Below are 25,849 nucleotides of genomic sequence, written 5' to 3'. Positions count from 1 at the left end.
ATTTAGAAAATGGCCACCTTGACCTAAAACTACCGAAACTAAACAACCAAATCACGTCATTATGTTCAATACATAAACTTTTCCATGCTAATGGTAGAATTATCTTTAAGAGCTACTGCCTCCTCTCATTTGGTGCAATAATTTGTTCCTACTAGAATGTATTTGCTGCCGATAAGCTTTGCAGTTGGTTTGAATGGTCCTACAAAATCTATGTCCCATTTCTGGAATGGTTTCAAAGTTAATGGCATTTGATTAGCATTCACTCTTCCCTCGCTTTGACAAGACCAACATTGTTTGGCAAATTGATAGGTGTCTTTTATTACTATGGGCCACCGCAAACTTGCTTGGAAAATCTTTTGGGCTGTTATTTCTCTTGAAAAGTGATCTCTTGAACACCTTGATGCGCTTCTTACCTAAGTGCATTCTGTTCTTGTTTCGAAACATACTTGGTCAATTCCTTGTTAATGGAGCATACCTGTTATCACCAAGAAGGGCTTACTTTCAGAGCAAGTCTCTGTCTTTGGTCCTTCATCATTGATTGTAAGAATATTCAATTCGTAAGAAATTGCAGCATCTATTCATGTTAGTCCATCCCTTGGAATTGTTCCACCTAGAATTGTCCTCCATATAGTATACCATCAAGTATACCTTATGTTGGTCCTTGTCTAGATTCCAGTGGCTCATCTAGTTTGCAATTAGATGCCGATTCCTTTGTGTATGATTAAAAGTGTATTCAAATTCTTGTAACAATAAAACCTAGCACACTAACCTCCCTATGAGTTGTGGCTTATTTACCAAATAAAGTAAATCTTGATGGTCTACATGGATAACAATTTTATTACCTCGCAGATAGTGATGAAACTTGTTCAAAGTAGACATCGTGTGTGTAAAGTAGGGGTTGGGGGGTTTAATAAGTAAATAAAGGTGAGAGAGAATACATTTAGTAACATATTATCACGTGTGTGTGTGTGTGTGCGCGCGCGCACACACGCGCAGGCAGACATTTCAAAACAAATATAAACCATTTCAATCCTGTTAAGATGAGAAGCCACAAGAAAAAATTTAGAAGAAGGTTTTCTTTATTAAAAGTCCAATTTGCTATACAAATATATATGATGTTGAAGGAGCTCGATTCACCTGCATCCATCCACAAAAAAGGATAAGTTAGAACTAGTATTGAATCCCATGAGCCAGCAGATGCCTCACATGCACATGCTCTCTAGGATGATTGGGCATGGGCTGTCCATTGCTCGTTTGATCCCTCCAAAGTTGATGCATTCTTTTCTGCTAATGATGCTTAGTCTTGGTATTTTGATAGTGGCGCTTCCAAGCACGTAACCTCTTGCAGATAGTTGTTTCGTTCCCTGGCTAATGCACCTCGAGGGGGGACTGTCACATGTGCTAATAATGCTTCCGATGCTGTAAAAGGTATTGGAGATGTGCAGCTCACATCCATTTCAAGCCATCTTGTCACTTTGACAAATGTTCTTTTTGTGCCTGGAATTGAAGTCAACTTGATTCCAATTTCAGCAATTGCCACTTCAGGTTTCAGAGTGATTTTTTGCCGGGTATATGCTTTAAAGGACAAATATGAAGTGTTCTCATGCTTTCAGAGGTGGTTGAACATGGTTGAAAATGAATCAGGATGCAAGCTTGTCATCCTCAACACAGATGGGGGGGGAGAGTATATGTCACAGGAGTTTAATGCATTTTTGTCTTCACGGGGCATTGTTCACTCATGCACTACTTCTTACACTAAACATAATCCTGTTCCTGAAAGAAACACATGCTGATTTGCAGGATAATCTTTTCCTCATCAATACATTCCTCTTCCTCTTCCATTTTAAAATAGCTAAGGCAACTATCTTGCAATCCCCCAATATGTAAAATCGTATTCTTACTTGCTATGGCTTGCTGCTCTCTTACCTTTGTATAAACATCACATTTGTCGATCTTGTTATGTATTGTTGCTGTAATTTCCTATCCCATGGATTTGAGCATAGTGGTGACCATTTCTTGGACCTTGTCTACGAGCTGTGGTGTAGGAGTTGCAGTATTGCATTGTTGTAGGACTTCTTGGATTACCTCCTGTCTGCCTTCATTCTTCATTTTTAAAATTGTCTTCTCCAGGGAAGTAATGAGGAGCTTTGCATCTTTGAGTTCTTGTTGTAGGAAGTAGATCCGCTCATGTGGATCATGCTTGCTTTGAAATCTATGAAAAGTCAAGGCATAAGGAGAAGGTATCCACGCCATGGCGGCATAGGATGGCTTCTTGTTAGTTGGAGTCGATGGAAAGAGCTTCGTCTTCGGGAACTCCATGCTGGGAAAGATTTGTGCAATCTAGGACCCCTTTGTTGAAGCTAACACCCTAGACTGAGCTAGGGGCTCAGCTCAGCGTGAGGTTGGGTTGGACGACGACCCCCTGTTGTTGTGAGACCTGTTGTAGGAGCCAAGTGACGCTGCAGTCTAGAGAGAGAGAGAGAGAGAGAGAGAGAGAGAGGTGGAGAGGATGAGCAGAGGGGCTAGCGGGAGAGGCTGAGCGGAGGGGGCTGAGCAAAGGGGCTAGCGGGAGAGGCTGAGCAGATGAGGGAGGCTGAGGTAGAGGGGCTAGCGGGAGAGGCTAAGAGAGAGAGAGAGAGAGAAAGAAAGAAAGAAAGAAAGTGTATTATTGTCCACTAGAGGCCAAAATGGGCCCATGGGACATCAAGAACTCTGCATACAAGATAGCACAAAATCAACGTGCCCCAAAGAAGAGGCATCGTCGAATATCATCTAAGTGCTACGCAATATAATGCAAGTGAAAGTACATAATGTCAAATCTGAGCCTAAATACAGAGTAAACTAGATGCAAGGAAACCGCCCCCGGGTGCAAAATGGGGGGGATGAGCACAATATGCCAATGCAAAGATACAAGTCCAGGTGTCACGGAGTCTGAGAACCAAAATAATACTGGAAATCCTGTCCATCGACTCTGCCTCTTGCTATGAGAGTACAAATCTGGGCAAAGGTGAGGTGAGCGGCTGGTGGGGCGAGATCTCCATGAGTAAGTCTCCTCCGAAATGCTGCCATCATCCTGGATCGTCTGGAGATGAAGCGGCGAGTACGTCCCCTATGTAACAAGATCCTGCGGCATCTACAAACCATCTCATATGTACATCCACATGGTGGAGGCATGTGTCCTGTGTGGGCTCTGCCGTCCTCGTGCTCCTCCTGGTCTCTGTCCTCTGGTATGGCGTGTGCCTGAGCTCTATGAGGCTGGGCTCTATCACGCTCCGGTCTGTGCTCTCTGAGGTAGTCTCGCCGAAGCATAGTCGCCTCCCTGACATAAAGGGCTAGGCAATGCTGATCCTCGTAGTCCATCACTCGTGAGAGAGGTCCAAAGCCATCCGTGAAGAGACAGTGGAATCTACCTCTGATCTCATAATATAGCGGGCATCTGCAAATGAAGTGCTCCTCTGACTCCACCTCTCCCATGGTGCAACAAGGGCAGATCCTGGTCTCTCGGCCTGGTCGCCGTCCATCCTCCATGCGTCGCATCCTACCAGCCTCTATCTCGAGCTGATGCGAAGAGAGTCTAAGCTGGCCGAGGGCAATCCTCAGTGAGTGGGACATGTGGGTACTTGTATAGCCTGGTGGGATGACAAATCCATCCTCTGAGATCCGAAGGAAGTGGTCACGATATGTGGCCATCTTCACCGGAAGCTGCGTGGGATAAATCCAAGTGCGATACGTATGAAGCTGCAGCAAGTCTGCTCTCGTGACCTGGCTAAGCTCGTGGCGAGTCAACTCGAGATGAGGGGCATCTATGCTGTATTGGAACGGAGGCAGTCTATCCATGTCTAGTCCAAGGGATGTGAGCCACCTAGTGAGTCTGAAGTACCAGCAGTATCGGGTCCCTGATCGTGCCAACTCCATAGAAGATGCAAGTGCTAACCATGGCAACCGAGCTCTGCCTGCTGCTGAGTCTCCAAACTCCCTGACCCTGTGCAGATACATGACCGACTGAAACGCTGCATCCAATGCAAGGGGAGTAGCTCCAAACTCTGCTAGCATGATCTCGTGCGGAACTGTAGCCTTGGCCCTAATGAGCCGAGAGAACATGATGATCTGTAACCTCTCTACTCGTCTCCAATCTGCAGCGCCGAGGTCTCCTGCCCAGAAAGGAGCTGCATACATCGCAACTGGTCTCACCACTGTATCAAAAAGCAAGGATTTCGTATCGGGATGCTGAAAGTGGGACTGAAAACACTGACGCTCAAGATGAGCCAACGAAGCATACCCTTTACTAATCCTATCTCGTGCTGCATATGTCATGGTGAAGACCGGTCCCCTGAAAACTGCCCCCAAATAAGTGTACTCTCTAACAAGCTCAATGGGCTGTCCGTCATAAGTGAAGCAAAACTCATCCGTGCTGTAAATACGATCAGAGGTGTTGAAAACCATAACCTTGGTCTTGCCAAGGTTTACGGTCAACCCCCTGTCCTGGCAAAACCTGTGGAGTGCCTCAATATGTGCCTGGAGGCCCTGAGCAGTAGAGGAAATGAGAACCACATCGTCCGCATACAGGAGGATAGGAATGGAGGATCCTGAGAGAGTAGAGCCCACACCGCCTGTCATCTGTACAAACATCTCTAGCTCATCAATATATAATCCAAAGAGAGTAGGAGAGAGCGGGCAGCCCTGCTTCACCCCAATCGTGCTGCATACCTCCTCTGAGAGCCCCTCACGTGTCCGAGCCCGACCAGTGACCCTCTCATACAAAGCCATGATAGCCCACTGTATCTCTCCACTAAAGCCCATCTGGCGAATCCTCTGAAACAATCTGAATCGCGGAACTGTGTCAAATGCCTTCCTGAAGTCCACGAAGCAACAATAAAGCCGTTGCCTTCGTGACTTCGCCTCCTCCACTAGTGCCCTAAGTGTGAGGATGTGGTCAAGTGTCGAATGATCCCTACGAAATCCAGCCTGCCCTCTGGCTCTGAGTCCTGTCGTCTCGGCATGGTCATTTATACGGCTTTCCAAAACTGATGCAAAGATCTTGGCCATAACGTGGCCGATCATGATGGTCCTGTAATTCGACGGCTCCATAGGGTCCCCCGACTTGTGGATAGGTACTATGGTATTGCCTAACCAGGACTGTGGTAGGCCTGTACAAACAGACTCATTGAAGAGACAGGAAAGAACAAAATCTGAGGCATCAATCCCATGGATTACATACTCCGCTTGCAATCCATCATGATCCTTAGCTCTCCCGTTCTTCAATCGGTGGACTGCTGCACGGACACTCTCTGGTGTGAAAAGAATAGATGAAGCTGGCCTAGGGGAATGGGATAAATCGATGGCTGGCTGATCTGGAACATCGTATAGAGCTGAAGTATATGCAGACCAGACACGTGGATCTGTAAGGGGGCTCTGAGACTTCGAGCGGAGGAATTTTCTCCAGAATTCCTTGGAGTCACAGCTGAAAAGCAAGCTTCTCAGCTCCTCCTCATTCTGGGCTAGAAATTGGCGTTTCTTGCGCCTAACCAACCACTTGTAGTCTCTCTTGGTTTCGGTAAGGAGGGGAGACTTCTCCTTGGTCTCAAGGTGAAGTTTCTTGCGGAGTTCCTTACACTCCTCGTCATACCAACCGTTGCAAGGAACAAGACCAACCGGTGGGGGACTAGACGAATGACACGTGGCAGGGAAGGACATGTGGGCGGCAGAAACGAGTGAAGAATGTACAAGTTCCCACCGGTCCTGCGTGGATGGTAGAGCATCTAATAGATGAGGACGGAGTAGGCGGCTGAGGTTCTGGCTATATACATCATCGAACTGGTGGTCGAAATGAACCTCATAATAGGATTGGCGGTCGTGATGACGAGGGGTGGGTGGGTCATGGGAGACATGAGTCAAAGTAAAGTGGATGAGTGCATGGTCGGCAGAGGGCATGAAGGGGCTAACAGTAAGGCTATGGATGGAAGGGACTAGAGTCGGGGGACCTATGATGTAGTCGATCACGCTAGTGCCACGCCCAGAAGCAGAAGAGAATGTAGGCATGGAAGACTGTGGCCACCTGGACAAGCCGTTATAAATGACCATACTATGCGAGGTGAGGAGCTCCAGTAACTGACGTCCCTGATCTGTGGGCTGTACTGTGCAGTAGTCTGATGAAGTCCGACAGAGGCTATCATTGTGAGATGCCGGAAGTATGACCGGATCCTCCATGAAGTCATAAGTGAGGGCCTGTCTGTTTGAGGTCCTCGCGTTGAAGTCTCCTAAGAGGATGACTTCTCCGCGATGTGAAAAATCTGCAATGTCCGCTGAGAGATCCTCAAATATGGACTGGCCTGGTCCAGTGGAAGAATAAAACGACTGCGCCGGGGGGAAGTAGCAAACTGCAATAAAGAGATCTCGCTGAGGGGCTCTGCGGTGGATGCGTACCCACAAGAATCGGGCATGTGAATCCGCTCTCTCCACTGTGATGATCCGATCGAGATGCTCTCTGTACAAAATGGCCACTCCTCCAGATCCTCTCACTCCAAATGTTCGAGTGTGCTGTCTGAAGGCAGATCTCCATGTATATCCTGTCACTCGTGGCAAAGGTCTCTCTGGACTCTCGTGTGTCTCTGTGAAAAAGATGATATCTCTCCCAAAGAAAGCCCCCCGTAGATTGCCTGGCTGTGCTGTAAAAGAACCATTGCAGTTCCATACAGCGATGCGTAGACTATCTGACAGGTGGTGTGTCCCATGAGCCCTGTCCCGTCAGGCGGTCGGAGCAGGAGGTGGAGGTGGGGCCATATCTGCTGGTCTGTCATCCCTAGGCACTGTGGGAGCACGCCTCAAGGTGCCTGTGATGAGTCTGCCATCCCTGATCACTGCCCACTTGCCCTGAGCTCGGGCTGCGTCTCTCTGAGGCATGAGCGCCTTGCGCTCCTCAACCTGTATCTGAGTCAGATCCTCGTCCATGGAAATCTGTGGGTGGTCTCTGAGTGTCCCTCTCCTCCTGAGGGCAGCTAGACGTGCCTGGGCATCTCTGAATCTGATAATGAGGGGCTGCTCTCTAGTACGATCCCTCCCGACTCTATATGCTCCTACTATGCCATGATCCTGTACTCCCAATGTCTGAGAGACAAAGGTCACAGCCTGTGTCATCGTGGACTCTGTCTCCGAGGGCAAGATACCACGAATGCGAATGTTGAGGGCCTTGGTGGCCCTCTGCTGTGACTCGGCCAATGTAGTTGATACAGTCGATCTCTGAGGCTGTGATGGCTGACGACGGACGACATCCACCCACTCTGTGGCTCTCTGGACCTCTGTCTGAAGGGAGGTCAAACGCTCCTCAACCGCTGCTACTGCTGTAGTGGGAGATGTGTCTATGTGCTGAACGCGAGTCTCGATCTGTTGCACTCGCTCTGTGTGTCCATGAATCTCTCCAGCAAGAGTCCTATGAGTCGCCTGTAAGACCTGAAGATCTGTTCTAATAGACAAGATCTCCCGGTCCTGCTGTGTCACTCGATTAGTAAGAGATGCAACCTGAGCTGTAAGTAGAGCAATGGTCTCGTCCTTCCTGTGAAGCATCTGAAGGGCATCTCGGAGGTGGGTCTGAAAGTGCTGAAGCTCTGGTAGGATGTGCTGGCAAGGACAAACAGTGCAAGGCATGGAAGGAGAAAGAGAGGGAGAAAGGGGGGAAACCGGTAAGGTGGGTAGCGGGGATGAGGGAGAAGGCTGGAGAGGGGGAGAGAAAGCGGGTACCGAGGATGGAGAGGAGGGGAAGGCTAAAGTTGGAGAAGGGGTAGGAGAAGAAGGGACCTGAGAGGGGAGGGGTGAAAAAAACTGCGGGTACAAGGTGGCTATGGGTGGAAGATGAGATAATGGGGCTGAAACCGGTGTACCTGTGACTGGGAGTGCGGCAAGTGCGGGCACTGCGCTGGACGGAAGATGAGATAGTGGAGCTGAAACCGGTGTACCTGCGACTGGGAGTGCGGCAAGTGCGGGTACTGCTCTGTCCTTTGAAGAGGATGCAAGTCCTCTTCTACTATAGTGCAGCATGTCGGTCGTGGAGGCCATTGATGTTACTGCTGTTGCTCCTTCTGTAAGATGCTCGACGATGTCGGCCATGTTTAATTACGGGAAACGGGAAACCGGCGGCATTGAAAAGCGGGAGATGGCGAGCGCTGCCAATGCGCGATGAGCGGGTGAGCGGGGTGGGGGGCCTGAGCGGCTGAGCTGTGAGGGGGAGGGTCTGAGCGGGGTGAGCCGCTGCGAGGGGGAGGAGCTGCGAGGGGCGAGGGGCTGGGAGGGGGGTAGGGGGGAGCTGCGGGGGGGGAAGAGGGGGGGGGGGGGAGCTGCGAGGGGGGGGGGAGGGGCTGCGAGGGGGGGGGGGGGGGGGGGCTGCGATGGTGCGAGGGGCTGCGAGGGGGGGGGGGGGGAGGAGCTGCGAGGGGGGGGCGAGGAGCTGCGAGGGGGGGCGAGGAGCTGCGAGGGGGGGGAGGGGCTACGAGGGGGGGCTGCGAGGGGGGAGGGGTGAGCTGCGAGGGGGGGGTGAGGGGCTGCGAGGGGGGGGAGGAGTGAGCTGCTAGGGGGGCTGCGGGGGGGGAGGGGTGAGCTGCGAGGGGCTGCGAGGGGGAGAGGGGAGCTGCGAGGGGGGGGTGAGGGGCTGCGAGGGGGGGGAGGGGTGAGCTGCGAGGGGCTGCGAGGGGGAGAGGGGGGCTGCGAGGGGGAGAGGGGAGCTGCGACGGGGGGGTGAGGGGCTGCGAGGGGGGGGAGGGGTGAGCTGCGAGGGGCTGCGAGGGGGAGAGGGGGGCTGCGAGAGAGAGAGAGAGAGAGAGAGTCTATTAATGTCCACAGAAGACCAACAGGTCTATGGGACAGCACATAACCAACTATTACATCAGTTTAGGGAGGGCACATGGCAGCTCCCATAGAGTGCAAAAGCATCTGAGAGAGAGAGAGAGAGAGAGAGAGAGAGAGAGAGAGAGAGAGAGATATTGACATTTGCGGAGGCCGCGCAGGCCTATGAGACAAAGTGCGAACCCTAAGAAGTACCTCATACAAGCCATTGAGTGCTGAAGCAAAGGGTTCACTAAGACCCTTGTTGACAAATGAAAACTGAAAAACTAAAAAACTGAAAGCAAAAGCTAACATGCTAACATTCTCATCTAGTGAGCAAAGCAAGACACTAGAGTAGCAAAGTAACATAAGCGTGTCAGGCGCTCAGGGATAGCACTCCTAGTATGTGCTCAGGTTCCATATATCCAAGTAACCTGGTGGCACTCTGATGAGATGTGAGAAGCTCTCGTATCTGTGTTTGTCGAGCTGTCTCGTGATGTGGGGGAGGGTGTGGTCTCCTCGATCTCTGGATCTGGTGGGCTACGTCAAGCGTGACGCCTCGTCTTTGGCGGTCACCTCTGAGAAGGGAGGAGATAGGCTGGACCTCGATCGTGCGTACTCTGGGCTCTCTCCGTGCCGTATGTGAAGAGAGTGTCACTCGTCTGACCACATCCTGGTGGACAGTCCTGCTACTGATCCATGATGCTCTCATCTCATCAAGCTCCTCTCCCTCAGCTACATTAGGAGCTGACTCCGATGCATAGAAGTCTGTGATCTGTCGATGGTGACCTATGGCATCAATCCATGCTGCTCTCTGGTCTTTCGCATCAGTGTCGGCGCATCTCAAGCAGGTAGAGCCCAACACAAATCTGATCATGAAAATGTATCAACCGTGTGGGTGGACCAAAGCCATGCCCCTCCTGAAAGAGACAGTGATATCGTCCTCAGATCTCATAGTAGACCGGACAGACACATAGAAAATGCTCCTCCATCTCGATCTCCCCCATCTGGCATAGTGTGCAAGTCCTCTGAGCTCTGGGTATGCATGCAGCTCTCCCTGTCTCAATCCGCAACAGCTGATGTGATGAGACTCGTATCTAACCAATGGCGATCCTCAATGCATGTGAAACTCTCGTATCCTCAAGATATTTAGGTTTGATGACAAGACCGTGCTTTGAGACCCTCAGGAAGTGATCATGGTAGAACTGGAGCTTGGTGGAGAGATCCTCTCCCCCCCAACCCCTAGATGTAAGGAGCTGGAGGAGGTCCAACCGTATGATACGGTTGATCTCATCTCATGGGATCATCTTGGGTGGTGCGTCCAGGCTATACTGAAAGGGGGAAAGTCTGTCCATCTGAATGCCGTGACTACCAAACCATGTGGATATCCGTGCGTACCATGCCGTATCAACACCACTCTTTGCTAGTCGCCTGGAGGATTGAAGTGCTAACCTCAGTATTCTCCCCTGGGGCAGGGTCCAAACTCTGTGGAGGAATGTCACTATCTCGAAGATGGCATCAACTTGGAGAGGGGTCATGGCGAACTCTTCCTGTATAATCTGATGGGGGATTGAGGGTTTACTCTGAATCATCTTGGATCCCATGGTAAACTGCAATCTCTAAATTCTCTTCCACTCCATCGCTGAAATATCACTCGCCCAAAAAGGTGTTGCGTACATGGCAGTCGGTCTCACCAGCGTGTCGAAGAGCTAGCCCTTCGTCGGGGGTCTTGGAAGTGTGCCTGGAAGCATCTCCTCTCTAGTCGGGCCAGAGAACCCCGTCCTTGTGTGAGTCGTGCCGTACCCGCATGGATCATCATGAAACTTGGTCCAGTGAACACTATCCTTAAATATGTGTAGGATTGCGCTATCTCCACAGGCTCGCCACGGTATGTGAAACTATGTCAGAGGGAGGATACATGTCCCATGAGGCTTATCAGATTGGATCGAGAACACCATCGGAGCTAAGCAAGGCTATCCCCTATCACAAGTGCCCCGCTGTCCATGACCCTCTGTGTGGTTGTTGATCTTTCTCTCTAGGACCGATCCATATATCTTAGCCAAAGTGTGGCCAATCATAAGAGTACGGTAATTTCCAGTGTCCATGGGATCACTTGCCTTGTGTATCGGTACTATGATGGCGGTGCTCCAGGTAGGTGGGAAGCCATGACATACGGCATGATTGAACATCTGTGCTACTATCGGGGTCAGGATCTCTTGTCCATGTGCAAAATGCTCAGTGCGTAGTCCCTCATGATCTGGATTGTCGGTTATGAAGCTGAGGAAGGGCAGCTCGTACATTTTGCGAAGTAAACAGATGACATGTGGTGGGTCTGGGCATAGAGGACATATCAAGTGGTGCCTGACATGGGACATCATACAAAGAGCAAGCGTATGTATGCCAGACTGCGGGATCAGTGATGGGAATGGGTGACTTCCCTTCTGATAGGAGTCCCCATCCATCTTGTGCATGCAAAGAACTAATCACCTCATCCATCCTCTGCATGAGGAAAGCCTGCTTCTTGGCCATGTCACTCGGTGTGAGACCCGGTGTGCCTCTGGCGGAGTCAAATGTCCCAGTGCTATCTCACGTGTAAGGTGGGCTCTCATCTCTCTACACTCATCATCAAACCATGGTTTTTGGGGCATCTTCCCATCTGGAACACGTGCAGATCATGTCGTGGGAAAGGATCTGGCGGCAACATCTTGTATCACCAATATAAGAGTGTCTGATGTGTGTGCGAGGTCCATCCCATCACCAAGTAGTATTGGAAGCTCAGAAGCTAGGTGGCTCACGTACATCAGGTCAAGAGCACGATCAAAATGGATCTGAACACAAGTGGGTGGTGGGAGGGCCCTCCTCATGACTGGCGTGGCGACCGATATACAGAAAGTGAGATATGAGTGGTTGGCTCCGAGTGGGGAGGGGGCGGCACAATAAAGTCATGTATCCGTGGGGCGAGTGCCAGTGGGCCGAGCAGGTAGTCTACCGTACTACTCCCCCCTCCATGTGGGAAACAGGTGAGTCCGCCAGATGATGGCCATCTTCGGAGACTGCTATATATGATCAAGTCATGTATAGCCCCCAGCTCGAGTAAATGTCTCCCATATGCTGTCACTAGTGCATCTGCATCTGCTGACTGTCTCACGATCCCCAACTCTGCTACATCCATCTCCGGTACTATGAGGGAATCCTCATCGGAATCTAATAGGCCCACCTCTCTCTTCCTAGGACGTGCATTGAAGTCACCAAGGAGGAGAGTGTCCCCGTGTTTGGAGAACTCCGTGATATCATCAAGAATAGTCTCATATGTGATGTGTTCGTCAATGGTGACTTCTCGTGCATAGGATGACGTGTTTGGGGGAAAGTAACATCTTTCAATGAAAGTCGGCTGTGTGTCTGGTAACTGGATCCGAATCCACATATGTCATGCATGCTCCTCCTTTCGTATCATAGAAAGGAGTGGCCTCAGATGTGATCTGAAAAGAACAGCCACACCTCCGGATCCTCGTACCCCACTATCCCTCCTCAATTCCTTCCTGTGGGCAGACTCCCACGTGTATCTTGTCACTGTGGGTAGCCCTCTCTCTGGGCTCTCATGTGTCTCGGTGTAGAAGATCACATCTCTGTTATGGTACGTCTCCAAGAACCCCCCTGGGTCAGACCATAGGGTAGCTGTTACAATTCCACACTGTCATCCTCAATTTGTTTTGCATACTCGCCCCGTCATTCAGACACCGTCATGTGCTGTCCCCTTCTCTTGTTGCATCTCGTACTTATTTTTCTACCTTCTCTCGAATGATCACCCTACCATCTCTGTAAACTGCCCATTTCCCCTCTTGTCTTGCAGGCATCACCCGCACCATTCCGTCCCTTCTGTGTTCTTGTTGTAGGAGAGTGAGATCTTCATCTAGAAAGATCTTGGTCCCCTTCAATGCTGCCTGTGTACTCATAAGGGTGGATCCATCTGTGGCTGTTCACAGCTTTGCAACCAAAGGCCTCGTTGATGCATCTGTTTTACCCACTCTCCAAGCTGAATCACAAGTGAGGTTTACTCCCATCTTGTCAAAGAGGGTTTTGGCATCTGACATGAGAGAGAGAAGAAGAAGAAGAAGAAGAATATATTATCGTCCTCTGAAGACCAAAACCGGCCTATGGGACCTGAGCAATACAATATCACAAGTACATGAAAGCTCCTCCCGAAGATGGGAGGGTGGAAAGAGAAACCACCTTCTAGGATTCAGGTGGATTCCTATGCTTGAAGAGCTTATACACAAATGTTCCTAAAGCTGAAGGTGACCCTTTATGCAGCAAATCAGCCAGTTTGTTATGTCCCTCAAGGAGGTGATTGAACTCTTCCCTAATGTGTGCATAGTGAGGGCATATCATTACCATGTGTTCTTCTGTTTCAACCATACCTTGATCACATAGTTGGCATATTCTACTCTCCCTTGGCATAGAGAGAGAGAGAGAGAGAGATTATATGGCACGATTATTAGTGGCAGTTGTAAGTTCCATAGACTCTCAGGTCCCCTCAAAACCGCGAACGTCCTGCTGCCTTTTTTGCCACGATTTCGTTTGTATTTTTCCCCTTTACCCCTAATATGGTCCTCTATTCCCTTACTCAGAACATTATTTGACATTGAGGGTACACTAGTGTTCCCTCCATTTTTTTAACTTTTTTGCGCGAGTTTAAGTTGTCTACTAGTGGCCCCACCAGTTCAGCCAAAAAGTCAAAGCCTGGCTGCCCTTATGTCTTGGGGGACCCCCAGTTTTGTTATTCCTGTCCAAAGCTTCTCCATAGGAACCATGCCAACTTGAAGTCTACAAAGCAGCAATATAGAGCATTGTTTTTACCCATTGGCTACTGCTCGCGGTGTGACTAGGTGGTCCACTGTAGATTGCTTGGGCCTTGCCCCGGTTCTTTCTGCCCATTCACTCATTTTCTGTTCCAAGGTTGTGCCCTAGAGATTGGCCAGCTGGCTGTATCCTGATTGTCCCGCAGTTTTTTGTGGCTTGCCTGTCTCACCCTTTGAATATGGTGTATATGTATGTGTATGTTCTGTTCTTCTTGGAGATTCATGCTTGGTGTGTGGCTGGTGCAACCAGAGACCGAAATTTCAACCCCGCCCCATCCAGTGCCTCAACTACACACTCAGACCACTTAAATATTTCCGTGCACTGTCAACTCCTAAGGCCCATATAGTCATTAACTGCTAACATGGAGTTAGGTATTTTTTCCAGCACATCAAACTTGTGATAATAAACAGTTAAGAGTGCAAGTAGCTTCATGTGTATCCCTCTCTGTTATATTCATGGGTCCTTTGTGCAGGGTAACATGCCGCTTGACTATTTCGAGGTGGCATTTGCAACATATGAGGCTGCCATTATTGGTGCTGCTGAATTTCAGAGTGGGGTCGTGTGCAAAGCCCGCCAGGAGCTCTTGCGTAATATAGGTAGCATGTATTAAATAACTTTCCCTCTTTAATGTATCTGTTGCCAGCTTAAGATAGTGTTGAGTTTTGGATGTATAACAGCTGAACTTTATAAACAAGCATATGATCTGTTCCAACCAAGCACCTACATCCGAGTGCTGGCACTTGTTGATACCTTGGCTCGTTCCCCATTGAATGCAAGTGACAAGCTTTCTGGTGTTCAGGTACTTTGAAGTTAGACCTTTGATTCAGACAAGGTTTTTCTTTTCTATTGGATTATTTCCTTTAATCTTTGCTAGTCTGATCATTGTGTTATATACTTAACTGTCTTTCCCTTCATTCCAGGAAAGCCTTCCTTTGGTGCAGCGAACTGTCCTTGAAGTTCTTCCTGCACTCAAACCCCTAGATGAGCGGATGTATACTACTTGGCCTATGTTTCTTCTACTGATGGTGGCCTATCTAACTGGGGAAGATAGCCGTATTTCTGAACATTTTAAAGAGTTAAGTTGCTCCATGATGAAGGAATCGCAACAGTCCGAGCATTTCCGTGATGCAACAGCAAAATTATCTTCCATCTCGCTTGCTGTTGCAAATGGTCATGGTTTGAAAGATGGGGCTAAAATGGACCGGTTAAGTGGCATAAAAACTGAAGCTGGTGATATATCTCTACAAAGTCAGGACTATGTTGAGAGTGTTGTCAATGAAGTTACTAGCCATGAGAGTTTGAATCCTCTTGTTTCCAGCTCAGAGGGATACCTGAGCTTGAGTCCATCTTTGAGGACTTTCCCCACAGATGCCAGATGCGTAATAGATCCAATGTTTTCAGAAAGCATTTTATCATTATTGCAGACTCATTATTTATTAGCTCCTTTACCTGCAAGGTTGGAGGTAGTGCCTGATGTCATCGGTGCTTTGGGGAGGTATGCAGCTAATTACTGGCTGAATGCTGTTTTAGGTGGTGGATTTTTTTCCTGGAAAGTTTTATCATGTTCTCGTTCACAATCTGTAGAATACGCGAATCTAAGACAAGATCACATAATATTTTTATGCATTGTGAGTAATGGCTGAGGATTTTGTAAAGGATTCTCACTTGAAAGAAGCATCCTGAGCTTATTTACCAAATTTAATTTCCTGTTTTCTCTTGTACACCCTTCCATTTTATCAGGGTGCTATTGCTCAAAGTCCTTACACTACTTTTTGGCCTTGCAAGGGTCCTAAGGGATGTCTTGATTAGTGAGTTGCTAATTAGGTCCATAGTTTTGAAGTTAGTTCATTTGGTCAATTTGACCATGCAAATTGTGGTTAGTATAGGGTTAAGTGTGGGTTAGTAGTAGTTTAAGGGCTTCTAATGTGTTCAGGGTTTAAGGTTTTTGTTTGCTTGTGGAGGTCCTAAATGTTGTTGTCTTTTATCCTAAATGCTTTTGTCTTTTGTTAGGTATTTCTCCCTAAAGATGGAGGCTCTCTTTGTCTCTTGTATGACACCACCTTTATATTACTCTTGCCAAAATAGGCATGTCCCCACTTCTCCATCCACCACACACACACTTTTTTTTTTTTGGTGAGAAGAAATCTTTTATTGCTGTAAAATAATTACATTCATAGTTACTTCGAAAATGGAGTAACCACTACTCAACTAAAGATCTCAGTATAAGCTGTATACACATCCTGATCAATCAAACGAGTCTGAACACAATAATAGAATGATTGCTGCAGAGATCATTTGAAAAAAATAAAAGATGAAAATAGTGGATCACCAAAGACTCTATGGTTTCTGTCCATCCATAAAGTCCATAGTGCCCAGTATCGTACCTATACAAAAAATAAGTCAAAACCCTGTCTCGCTGGATGAAAACCAAACAACCAGAAAAGCCTGCCAAAAGTAACAGTAGGAAATCTCGCTCGAAGCCTCTGTCGGATGAGAGCGATGAAGTCACAAGTATGTGGATAGAACCAAAAGATGTGAAGCACAGATTCAGTAGAGTGCAGGCATGTGTGACAAACAGCCGGAGCAATATGTCTGTGTGCGAGTAACTCGCCAGATGGAAAAATGCGAAGCAGGACTCGCCAAAGGAAAAGCTGTTGCCGAAGAGGGACTTTGTAATGCCAAAGGAGACGCAGCCGTTTTCTCCACCACTTTAGTGGGCGATCGATATGCCAAACAGTATTTGCTCTGTCAGAAATCCAAGGCGGAAGTAATAACACTTTATACAGAGATGACACGGTGATATGTGAGAGCTTCAAGGGACGGGCTGAAGAGGAAGAAGAGTGTAAAATCCAATCCTCAAGCCTATTCTGAAGTTCCAAACGAGGTACCGGCAAGAACGGTTGAAGCATTGCTGAAATCCTATGCCATAAAGGACGATAATGAGCTCCCAAACCGTATTTGCTAGCAGCCATAGAAAAAGATAAAAGTGTGCATCATCCTGAAGTACATCCGCCACAGATGAAATACCTTTGAAGGAGAGAAAATAAGAACGACTGGGTTCTTGTATGGCCAAAGAAGGGTGGAATACTTTAGACCAATAAATATTCTCAGCCCTCAAAGAGTTTTCCGACAGAGAATCTCAGCCATGCCATTCCAAGTGGGATAAGATATGTTTCCAATCAAGAAGCAGGCGAGAAACAAAAGGGCAGCCTCTGATCTTGCCTTGACTAGAGCCAAATAGGAAATCCCACTGAGTAGGCTGCCAATGCCCAAAGGCAGAAGTATGAATATGTAATAAGAGAGAGCGGATCATGAAAGCCCAAGGCTGATCTCCTTGCATAAACTGCAACATAATTTTCCCTCTGTGAGCAAGTAAATGCATTTGAATATTAAGAATGTTCAGACCCCCGTGGATCTTTGGAGAATAGAGACGATGCATAGAGAGTAATCCGAGACTTTTCTTGCCATTTTTTGAACACCAGAAAATTTCCATGATAGCTGACATAAAGGAAACCAGATCTGCCTTAGTGAACATAATGAGAGGCAGATAAAATTGTATGTATGCTATCAAAATGGATTGTGCGATTCGCAAACGAACATGTAATGGCCAAGTTGCAAGCTTCCAATATTCAAGTTTTGCCCTCAACTTTGTTAGCATCCAATCAGTTTGTTGGGAACGGGTGAGTCCCCAACCTAGAGGATAGCCAAGATGTCGAATGAATTGAGAAGCGGGGAGAATTTCCCCAGGCCACAGAAGACTGTGCCATTCATGTGCATGCAACGGCAACAATTTTGATTTCTGAAAATTTACCCGAAGACCAGCAGCCAATCCATATGTAGAAAGAGCCAGCATAATCATGGACAGATGACTCCGAGTATTTTTTGGGATAAAGAATGAATCATCAGCATATGCTTGAGCGATCATGCTATGACTGCCTGGAATCTCCAAACCGTGCAACTGGTCAGTGTCCAAAAGGTGGTCCAGATATTGAAGCATTGGATGAGTGGCTATGGCAAAAAGTAAAGCACTTAGGGGACATCCTTGCCTAACAGAACAACCAAGAGTCCAGGATGTAGAAATATCCCCTGAAAGTATGCAGGCAGCTTTACTATCTTGATATAGCCAAGTGATAACTTGCTACATTTTTGTGCCAAATCCCAATGCCTGCATAGTCAATGAAATAAACAGTATCAAAGGCTTCGGCAATATCAACTTGCAATAACAAAACATCCTGTTGCGTGTATTTGGCATATTCAATTCCAACATAGGCATTAGCAATGTTATCTGTGATATGCCTACGCGGGACAAAGCCATATTGGGCAGGATGCAACAAATCATGTAAAAGTCCCTTTAGCCGATCGACAATCATTTTGGTAGTGACTTTGTAAATGACTGGCATAAGGGTGATAGGTCTCCAGTCTGCCAAAGATTCACAAATTTGCTTTTTTGGAAGAAGTTTAATGAGACCTCTCTTCCATGTGTCTGACATTTTCTGATTTTGCCATGCAACATTCACCATATGTAGCAATGTATGCTTCAAAAGAGGCCAATATTCTAGAAAAAACTCGACTGTAAGACCATCCCATCCTGGAGATTTCCATCTGCCACAGAATTTGATTGCATCTGACAGTTCCCTCTTAGTAAAAGGTTCCTCCAATTCCAAAGCTTGAGTAGTGGAAATAATAGGAGAAACATGCTGCAACAGTAAATTTCATGCAACCAAAACCTGCTGTGAGAGAGGAACTGCAAAACCAAATTGCTGAGAGAAATGATGCACACAAACAGAAGCAAGCTGTGACCGTGAGGTGGTCCATGATCCATCAGGGATAAGCACCCTGCAAATTTCTGTTTTTAGTCTCTTCTGATGCAAGCTTTTGAAAAATTCTTTGGAAGAGCAACCTTTATCTGTAAAGGCTCTTTGTCTTGCTCTAGTCTCCCGTTTAGCTAGTTTCCTGTGATCATTGAGTTTAAGACAATGTCTAGCCTGGCATAGTGTTGTTTGCTCATGCAGGGACAACGAACGAAGATGGCTAAGTTCAGTGAGGTCCTGACAAGTGAATTTGGCTTGAGCAATAGTTTCCCTCAGAGTCTTTATGTAAGACTTGCCATAACCTCTAATCACAACTTGCATTTTGGAAACAAAAGAATCCCAGGCATCATCAATATGAATATGGCTGCGAGAAGACAGAGAATGAGATGCTTCAGTAACCATGGCCTTGAAAGCAGCATGTTGCAAATAGCTATTGTTCACGATCAGATGTCGCCTTTGTGGCAATCTATCATCTGGCATAGCATGAAAGGATAATCGCAACCACAGAGGTGCATGATCTGAATGCACAAAGGCATAGTTAATCCACATTTTGCATGTAAAATCCCCAATTTGTTGCGGAGCTACACTATACCATCGATCCAGACGTGCCTGATAAGAAGAAAGGGCATTATGTTGGAAGATGTATCCAGGTGACAAAGGCTGCAATTCCTTCCAAAGGTCAACCAAATCCAGATGCATCAGTAATTTAGACCATGCATGCCTTTCAGGGGTTAACATATGAGTATGTCTGGAGGTATTGTCACCCTGTTGTGGAGCATTATTGAAATCCCCACATATAAAGGCATGATATCTCCATGATATTGTTGCATGGCATCCCAAATTGCAGTTCTTTCTCTAGAGGATTGAGGTGCATAAACAGAAGCAAATTCAAACACCTCTCCTCGAATAATGCATTGAAGAACAAGCCATCTGCCTTTGTTGTCATTTAAAGCAATAACTGGTTGAAGCTCATGTTTGATCAGAAGGACCACCTCTGAGAAAGAGTGCTCCCCAGCATAGAAAATATCACAGCCACAGTAGTGTCCTATCTTTCCTGCATAGACATGTTGGTTGTGTTCTTGTAATGCCACTATGTCAGGCTGAAATCTATTGATGTACAGCCACACAGTTTTCCATTTCCTACTGTCACACATCCTGTGGACATTGAGTGTAAAACATTTGATATGAGCAGTCATATTTACAGATATTTATAGTAATATAACAACTATGTACAACAGCAAACTTCATGATGTCAGCCGTGCATTTCTATCTCAGGGTCAAGGCCTCTCCCCTGAGAAGAAGTATCCACCTGAGGAGTAGACATCAAAGCAGCAACCTCTTCTTCAGGAAAGAGTGTTCTGCTAGCTGTCACTGCAGCCCATGTGATCCCAATTCCTGTATTGACCTCTGGGGTGTTTCCACTAGAAGACGCACCATTCCAAGTGCGAGGGGGTGAAAGTCTTCGAGCAGAAATAACTTTTCTTGGACTTTGCCATCCATCAGTTGGAGGTTTATGTCCTTTTCTCGAGGATTGAATAGCAGGAGGTGAATGTGAAGAAACATTCCCATTTGAAACCACTGGAGCTTTGCCTTTATGCTGAATTCGAGAAAACTGTCTACTACCTTTGTTTTTATTTGCAATGGAGGTAGGAGCGTCTTTAGTAGGCATTTGAACCGGCAAAGTAGCAGGTGGCATTTTATGTTGATTCATTGGACACTGTGAAGCCATGTGTCCAAATTTTTTGCAGTCAAAACAAGGCCTTGCAAATAATCCCCATTTCAGTTTATAAAAAGCACTTCCCATGTCCACATTATTCACCGTGACTGAATAAGAGTCTGGTGTGGGATTATCAGTGTCCCAGAGAATGCAAAATCGATTCGAGTTGCCATTAGGCCGTGGTGGGCAGACCACTTTGCCTAAAGATGCTGCAATTTTAGGCAAGAGTGAGGCCATGCATTGTGGGAAGTCTAAACTTCAACCCAGACCGGGCATCTGTGTCGGATTAAAGCCTGAAAATCCCTTGTGGGAGACTGTGGCAATACATGCACCATTTGTTGCCCAAAAAAGAGGGGCGAATGTTTCAAAAGCATTTGTCTGTGTATCTGATCCACCATAATAACCTCAAAAAACCCCCTGGCTGCATAGTGTACTTTGCGAACAAACGAGCCAGCCAGTGTGCATTTTTAGCATATTCTCTGACTGGATCCACAATTTCATCTACTTCAACCATGAGGCCAAGTGATGGAACCGAGTCTTTCCACTCTTTCCTTGTGTCTGCAAATCCTTCATGCATGACATCATAGACCAGTTGGGCCTCAAGAGTATCATGTACCGGGTCATGCTGACCCTCAGCCTGCTTTTGCTTCTTGCAGTGAACCGAACGCTCCTTTTGAAAAGTTTTTTCATAGGAATATTCAGCCATAGCTTTGTAAAAAGTGGAACTCACAAAGGAGGTACTCGTAAAGTGATAGTGGAGGAAAAAAACCAGTCCCAAAAAAAAAACCCACAGGAAGCCCACAGAGAAGAGAAAAAGAGTATATTGGTAAGGAGAAAGAAGGGAAAGAGGGATGTAGAGGTCGAGAGAAGATAAAAAACAGTTTTGTAGAGGAAAAAGAGAGAAAAAACCAATAAAAAAACCCAGATGAACTATATTTCAGAGGAAAAGGGAAGATTTTGGCGATGGGAAAGGTGCACCACACCCAAAGACTCAAGAGGAGAGAAACGGGAGCAAAGGCCTTCAAAATCAGCGCGTAGATGTAGTTCGCAAGCAAAACCGTGTGTGGAAACGATGCACGAACCGGAGATGAAGTGGGAGCAGCAAACTGCAGCAGGCGGAACTGTCCGTACAGGCCGTACACCTGTACGGAATCTGTACGGAACTCTGATGGGCTGTACGGCAGGTGATAACTGCTCCAAAACACCAGTTTTTGGGCATTGATGCAGCGCAACAGGGAGCTGAGGCTCACGTGCTGGTTGCGGGAGGCTCTAGAGCTGTTCTGTAAGGCTTCTCCACTCTCAGACGATCTCTCTCATTACACACACACACACACTTTTTTGTGAAACCAGTAACTATATTATTAACTTGAGATCAATGTACATGATATTAGACTCCAAAAGAGAGCCTAATGGAAGAACTCAAAAACAGTCAGAAAACACTTCAAGGCTAGTCGCATCCAAGTCCCTCGCAGCATAGCTATCATGTAAAGATTGCTTGAGGGACATTCTGAAGAAAACATATGCCTGAGGAAACTGTTGTCCCATCCTAGAATGCAATCTTTGTGTCCAAATAGTCGAGAGTAGAGAAAAGGAGGAATGGAGACATCTGGGATGAGAAGCATCCAAACATCCAGAATAGTTTCCCAAATCTGATAGAGGGAAACCGAAGCCGCAGCAAATGAGAAACATGAGTGATCAATAACCGAGAGTGCGGACAAGACCATAACAAATGGGGAACTGTCTCACGGTGATAAGAACAACGGGGGCAGGAAGAGGAAGCAATGCGACGTGCTGCCAATTTCACCCCAATGGAAAAAGCTCCGACTATACATCTCCAAAAGAAAAGCCTCTGTTTCAATGGCAATTTGGCTTTCCAAATTTTCTTGAGTCGTGATTGCCACCAAGATAGAGGCCTATCCAAATTCCAAAGATTGTTGGCATGCTCATCAATCCATGGTGGTGGAAGAAGAAATCTGTAAATCATCGAGGAGGCCAGATTATGCATTGAAAGCGAACAGGTAGCAGGGGATAAGGAAGTCAGATTCCAGTCCAGCAATCTGTCCTGTACAAACAGTGGAGTTACAGGAACAAATGGGCCGATGATGCAGACCCAAGGGGAATGTCTTGCAAGCTTGTGGGAATGAAAGCACATAACCATGTTGATCCACAACATCTCCGATAAATCTTATGCCCAGTTTCATAAGATTATATGCTTTGATAGGCGCCTGTAAAGCAAGAGGCGATTCAAACACCTTGCTCCAATGGATACTTTCCAAGCGAAAAGAATTACCATGATTGGAAGAAGCACCTGTCCATTTAGAATAAGAGAGAATTCTCTTCCAATCATGAATAAAAGCAGTAGAGACAGGACAACTAGGAATTTTCCCATGAAATGTGGTCATGACTGCTTCCAAGTGATCTGTAATCCAATGCCCATATGCATGGGATGTCATGTTTCCACACATAGCTGCTAACATAATAGCCCATGGCTGTTTTTGCTTAAAAAAATCAGCAATCATAGTGCTCTTTCTTGCCAGCATATGAAACTGAAGATTGAGAATATTCAGTCCCCCATGAGTCTTAGGAGAGCAAACAGCCTGCATGGGAAGAAGTCGCAATGCCTTTTTGTGAGATTTGCTTTTCCAAAATATCTCCATAGCCTGGGACATATAGGAAGCCAAATGCTTAAAAGACCAGGGAAGAAGAGGCAAATAAAATTGCACGTATGCCATAATGATAGACTGGACTATCCGAAGTCGAACATGTAGAGGCCAAGTGGACAAATGCCAGTATTCCAGCTTCTTGTTGATCTTTTGAAGCACCCATTTGAGCTGTTGTTGAGGGGTAATATTCCAGCCAATGGGATATCCTAGATGCCTCACAAGAGTGTGGGAAGGGAGGATGTGGCCAGGCCAGAGAAGTGCATGCCAATCAGCTTCTTTCAATGCTAAAAGATTGGATTTCTGAAAGTTAATATGCAGTCCAGCAGCTATGCCAAAATCATTCAGAGTATGCATCAAGTGAGAGAGGTCAGTTTGAGAATTCTTGGGCATGAAATATGAATCATCAGCATATGCCTGTGCTAGAAACGGCTGTGCCCCTGGAATTTGCAAGCCATGAATCTGCCGTGTAGTTGTAAGATGGTCCATATGCAACAATATTGGATGAGTAGCAATGGCATATAGTAGCGAACTAAGAGGGCAACCTTGTCTCACTGAGCAGGTCATAGTCCATGCTCTTAACAACTGACCACCAAGCAAACACTGCGCAGTGGCATGAGAATAGAGCCAGTAAATAATGTGGACTAGCCGAGGGCCAAATCCCAATTTCTGCATAGTGTGAGAAATAAAATCCCAATGGACAGTATCAAATGCTTTGGCAATGTGGACTTGCAGAATGAGAACATCTTGTTTAGAATATTTGGCATACTCAATTGCAAGCAAAGCATTGGAGATATTATCAGTAATCTGTCTTCTGGGAACAAACCCATACTGCCTAGGATGAAGTCCCTGCTTGCAAGATAAATCGAACCCTGAGAACAATCATCTTGGCCATGAGTTTGTAAATGACTGGCATAAGAGATATGGGTCGCCAATCAGCCATTGTCTCACACAACCTTTTTTTGGGGATCAATTTGACCAGGCCATGTTTCCAAGGAGGGAGAGATTGTTCTGCCCAAGCATGATTGATCATAAGAAGCAGAGTGTTCTTACACACACACACACACACTTTTCTCCACCACACACACACACACACACACACACACACCCCTCTTTCACCTCTTTTCTTCTATATAGAGACACATCAGAGTCCAGAGCGCCCTCTCCCAATAGTCAACGGATATACATGGAAGTCTGCCTACAGAGATGAGACAAGGGGTACAGGAGGAGTTCGAGGTTCAGGTGGAGTTGTAGTCCTTTTCAGATCCACACTTCGGGGGATCATTCCAATAGAGCAGAGAGATACACATTCTAGATTTCTTTGGATCCGGATACGACTCATAGACAGCCAGGATCTGTTTGACGCAGTTTGCTACTTTCCCCCGGAGACCTCCCACTTTGCCAGAGATATTCGAGGTGATGATGAGACATCCCCATTTGCTGCCCTTTATCAGTCCATCGTTGACTTTTCTAGCCGCGGAGAAGTCCTTCTAGTGGGGACTTCAACGCGAGGACAAGGACCCATCAGGTACCACTTCTTGATTTCAGAGATGATTCCACTCTACTGGCAGATGTTGACCTTGAGGAGGCAGGTATGCTACGGGTTTCGGCTGACAGGCGAGGTCCACTCTCATCCTATGGGAAGGCCCTATTAGACCTGGGCAGAATACATGATCTCATTATCTATAATGGTCTTGACAGATGGCCCGCTTCAGGTGGTTTCACATGCTTTCCACATGGGGGGGCTCCAATGTTGTTGATTACATCATGGGATCCCTTGTCTTCACATCTCGCATTACTGACTTCACTGTAGCACCTCTCCCTCCAAGGGCTGATCATACATACCTTTTCTTTCGCATCTCCACCTCCCTTCGCACAGCACCTTCCACCCCATTCAGTGCTTACTCCACCTACCACGATATACGCTTTGATCGAGATCACTCACCTTCTTGCTCTGGCCGTCTATACATACTTCTCGCTTATATTGACTTCATACCCCTTTTAGAGGATAGTGCTGCCCTTGTCACCCGCTCACTACACGAGGCTGCCATTCATGCTTTTCCCCACACCACCTGCTGCACCCGCCCACCACCCCTTGGAACTGTACCCTGTAATAGTTGGTATGATGATGAGTGTAAGGCCTTACGCCGTCAACTCAGATTCGAAACCAAAAACAGTCTTCCGAGCGCACCAGATACGCTACATGAATACCGTAGACTGGTACGGAGGCAGAAACTAGACTTCGTTCGTTGAAACGAGGAGGAGCTACTGAACATTTTGTTTAGTAATAACTCTAAGGACTTCTGGCGGAGATTTCTAGAAGGACGGTCCCCTCCGCCACTCACTGGCACCTAGATTTGGTTTGATTATGCACGCACACTTTATGACATCCCAAATGAGCCAGTCCCTAGCCTCTCACACATGCCTCGTCCCACATCCTGCACCCTCTTCACTAGAGGAGGGGTAAAGGATGCTGTAATGAAACTTCATAATGGCTGAGCGAAGAATCATGAGGGACTATGCACTGAGTTCATTGCATATGGGATTAACCTCCTAGCCCCGATCTTAGCAAAGCTTTTTAATGAAGCGGTTTGTTTGGGATTTCCACACACTTGGACCATTAACACTATCTCACCCATCCACAAGGCAGCGGATCCCATGAGCCCGGAGAACTATAGGACCATTATGATTGGACATGTCATGTCCAAGATTTATGCATCAGTACTTGACTCCGAGGTTAGCAGACTTGCAGAGTGTCGAGGATTCAGAGCAGCAGGACAAGCCGGATTCCGGTGTGATCATGGAACCATGGACCACATTCTGACGCTCAGATGTATCATCGAGGAGGTGAGGTCGCGGAAGCAGAGGGTTTATTGTTGCTTTGTGGATTTTCGCAAGGCATTTTACACGGCCCCGAGAGCCCGCCTCATACGGTGCCTACAGGACTTGGGTTATGACCAGGAGATCATTTGGGCTGTCATGGCACTTTA

General features: G+C 47.1%; 1 protein-coding gene across 1 annotated transcript in view; it reads left to right on the top strand.

Annotated features, from left to right (window-relative positions):
* Positions 1–25,849, top strand: part of LOC147886702 (ARM repeat superfamily protein) — a 296,797-nt gene that overhangs the window by 204,340 nt on the left and 66,608 nt on the right. Inside the window, exons 35-37 of the mRNA XM_087395638.1 lie at positions 14,144–14,267; positions 14,349–14,470; positions 14,592–15,166. Of these exons, the coding sequence (XP_087251764.1) occupies positions 14,144–14,267; positions 14,349–14,470; positions 14,592–15,166 (821 nt within the window). The remainder of the gene's footprint in view (positions 1–14,143; positions 14,268–14,348; positions 14,471–14,591; positions 15,167–25,849) is intronic.

Source organism: Dipteris shenzhenensis, chromosome 24 (assembly GCF_047967505.1).
Source record: "Dipteris shenzhenensis isolate YYH24624 ecotype China chromosome 24, Dip_SZ_1.0, whole genome shotgun sequence".
Taxonomy (NCBI): domain Eukaryota; kingdom Viridiplantae; phylum Streptophyta; class Polypodiopsida; order Gleicheniales; family Dipteridaceae; genus Dipteris; species Dipteris shenzhenensis.
The sequence above is the reverse complement of the archived record's forward strand: the minus strand, read 5'-3'. Positions and strand labels throughout refer to the sequence as shown.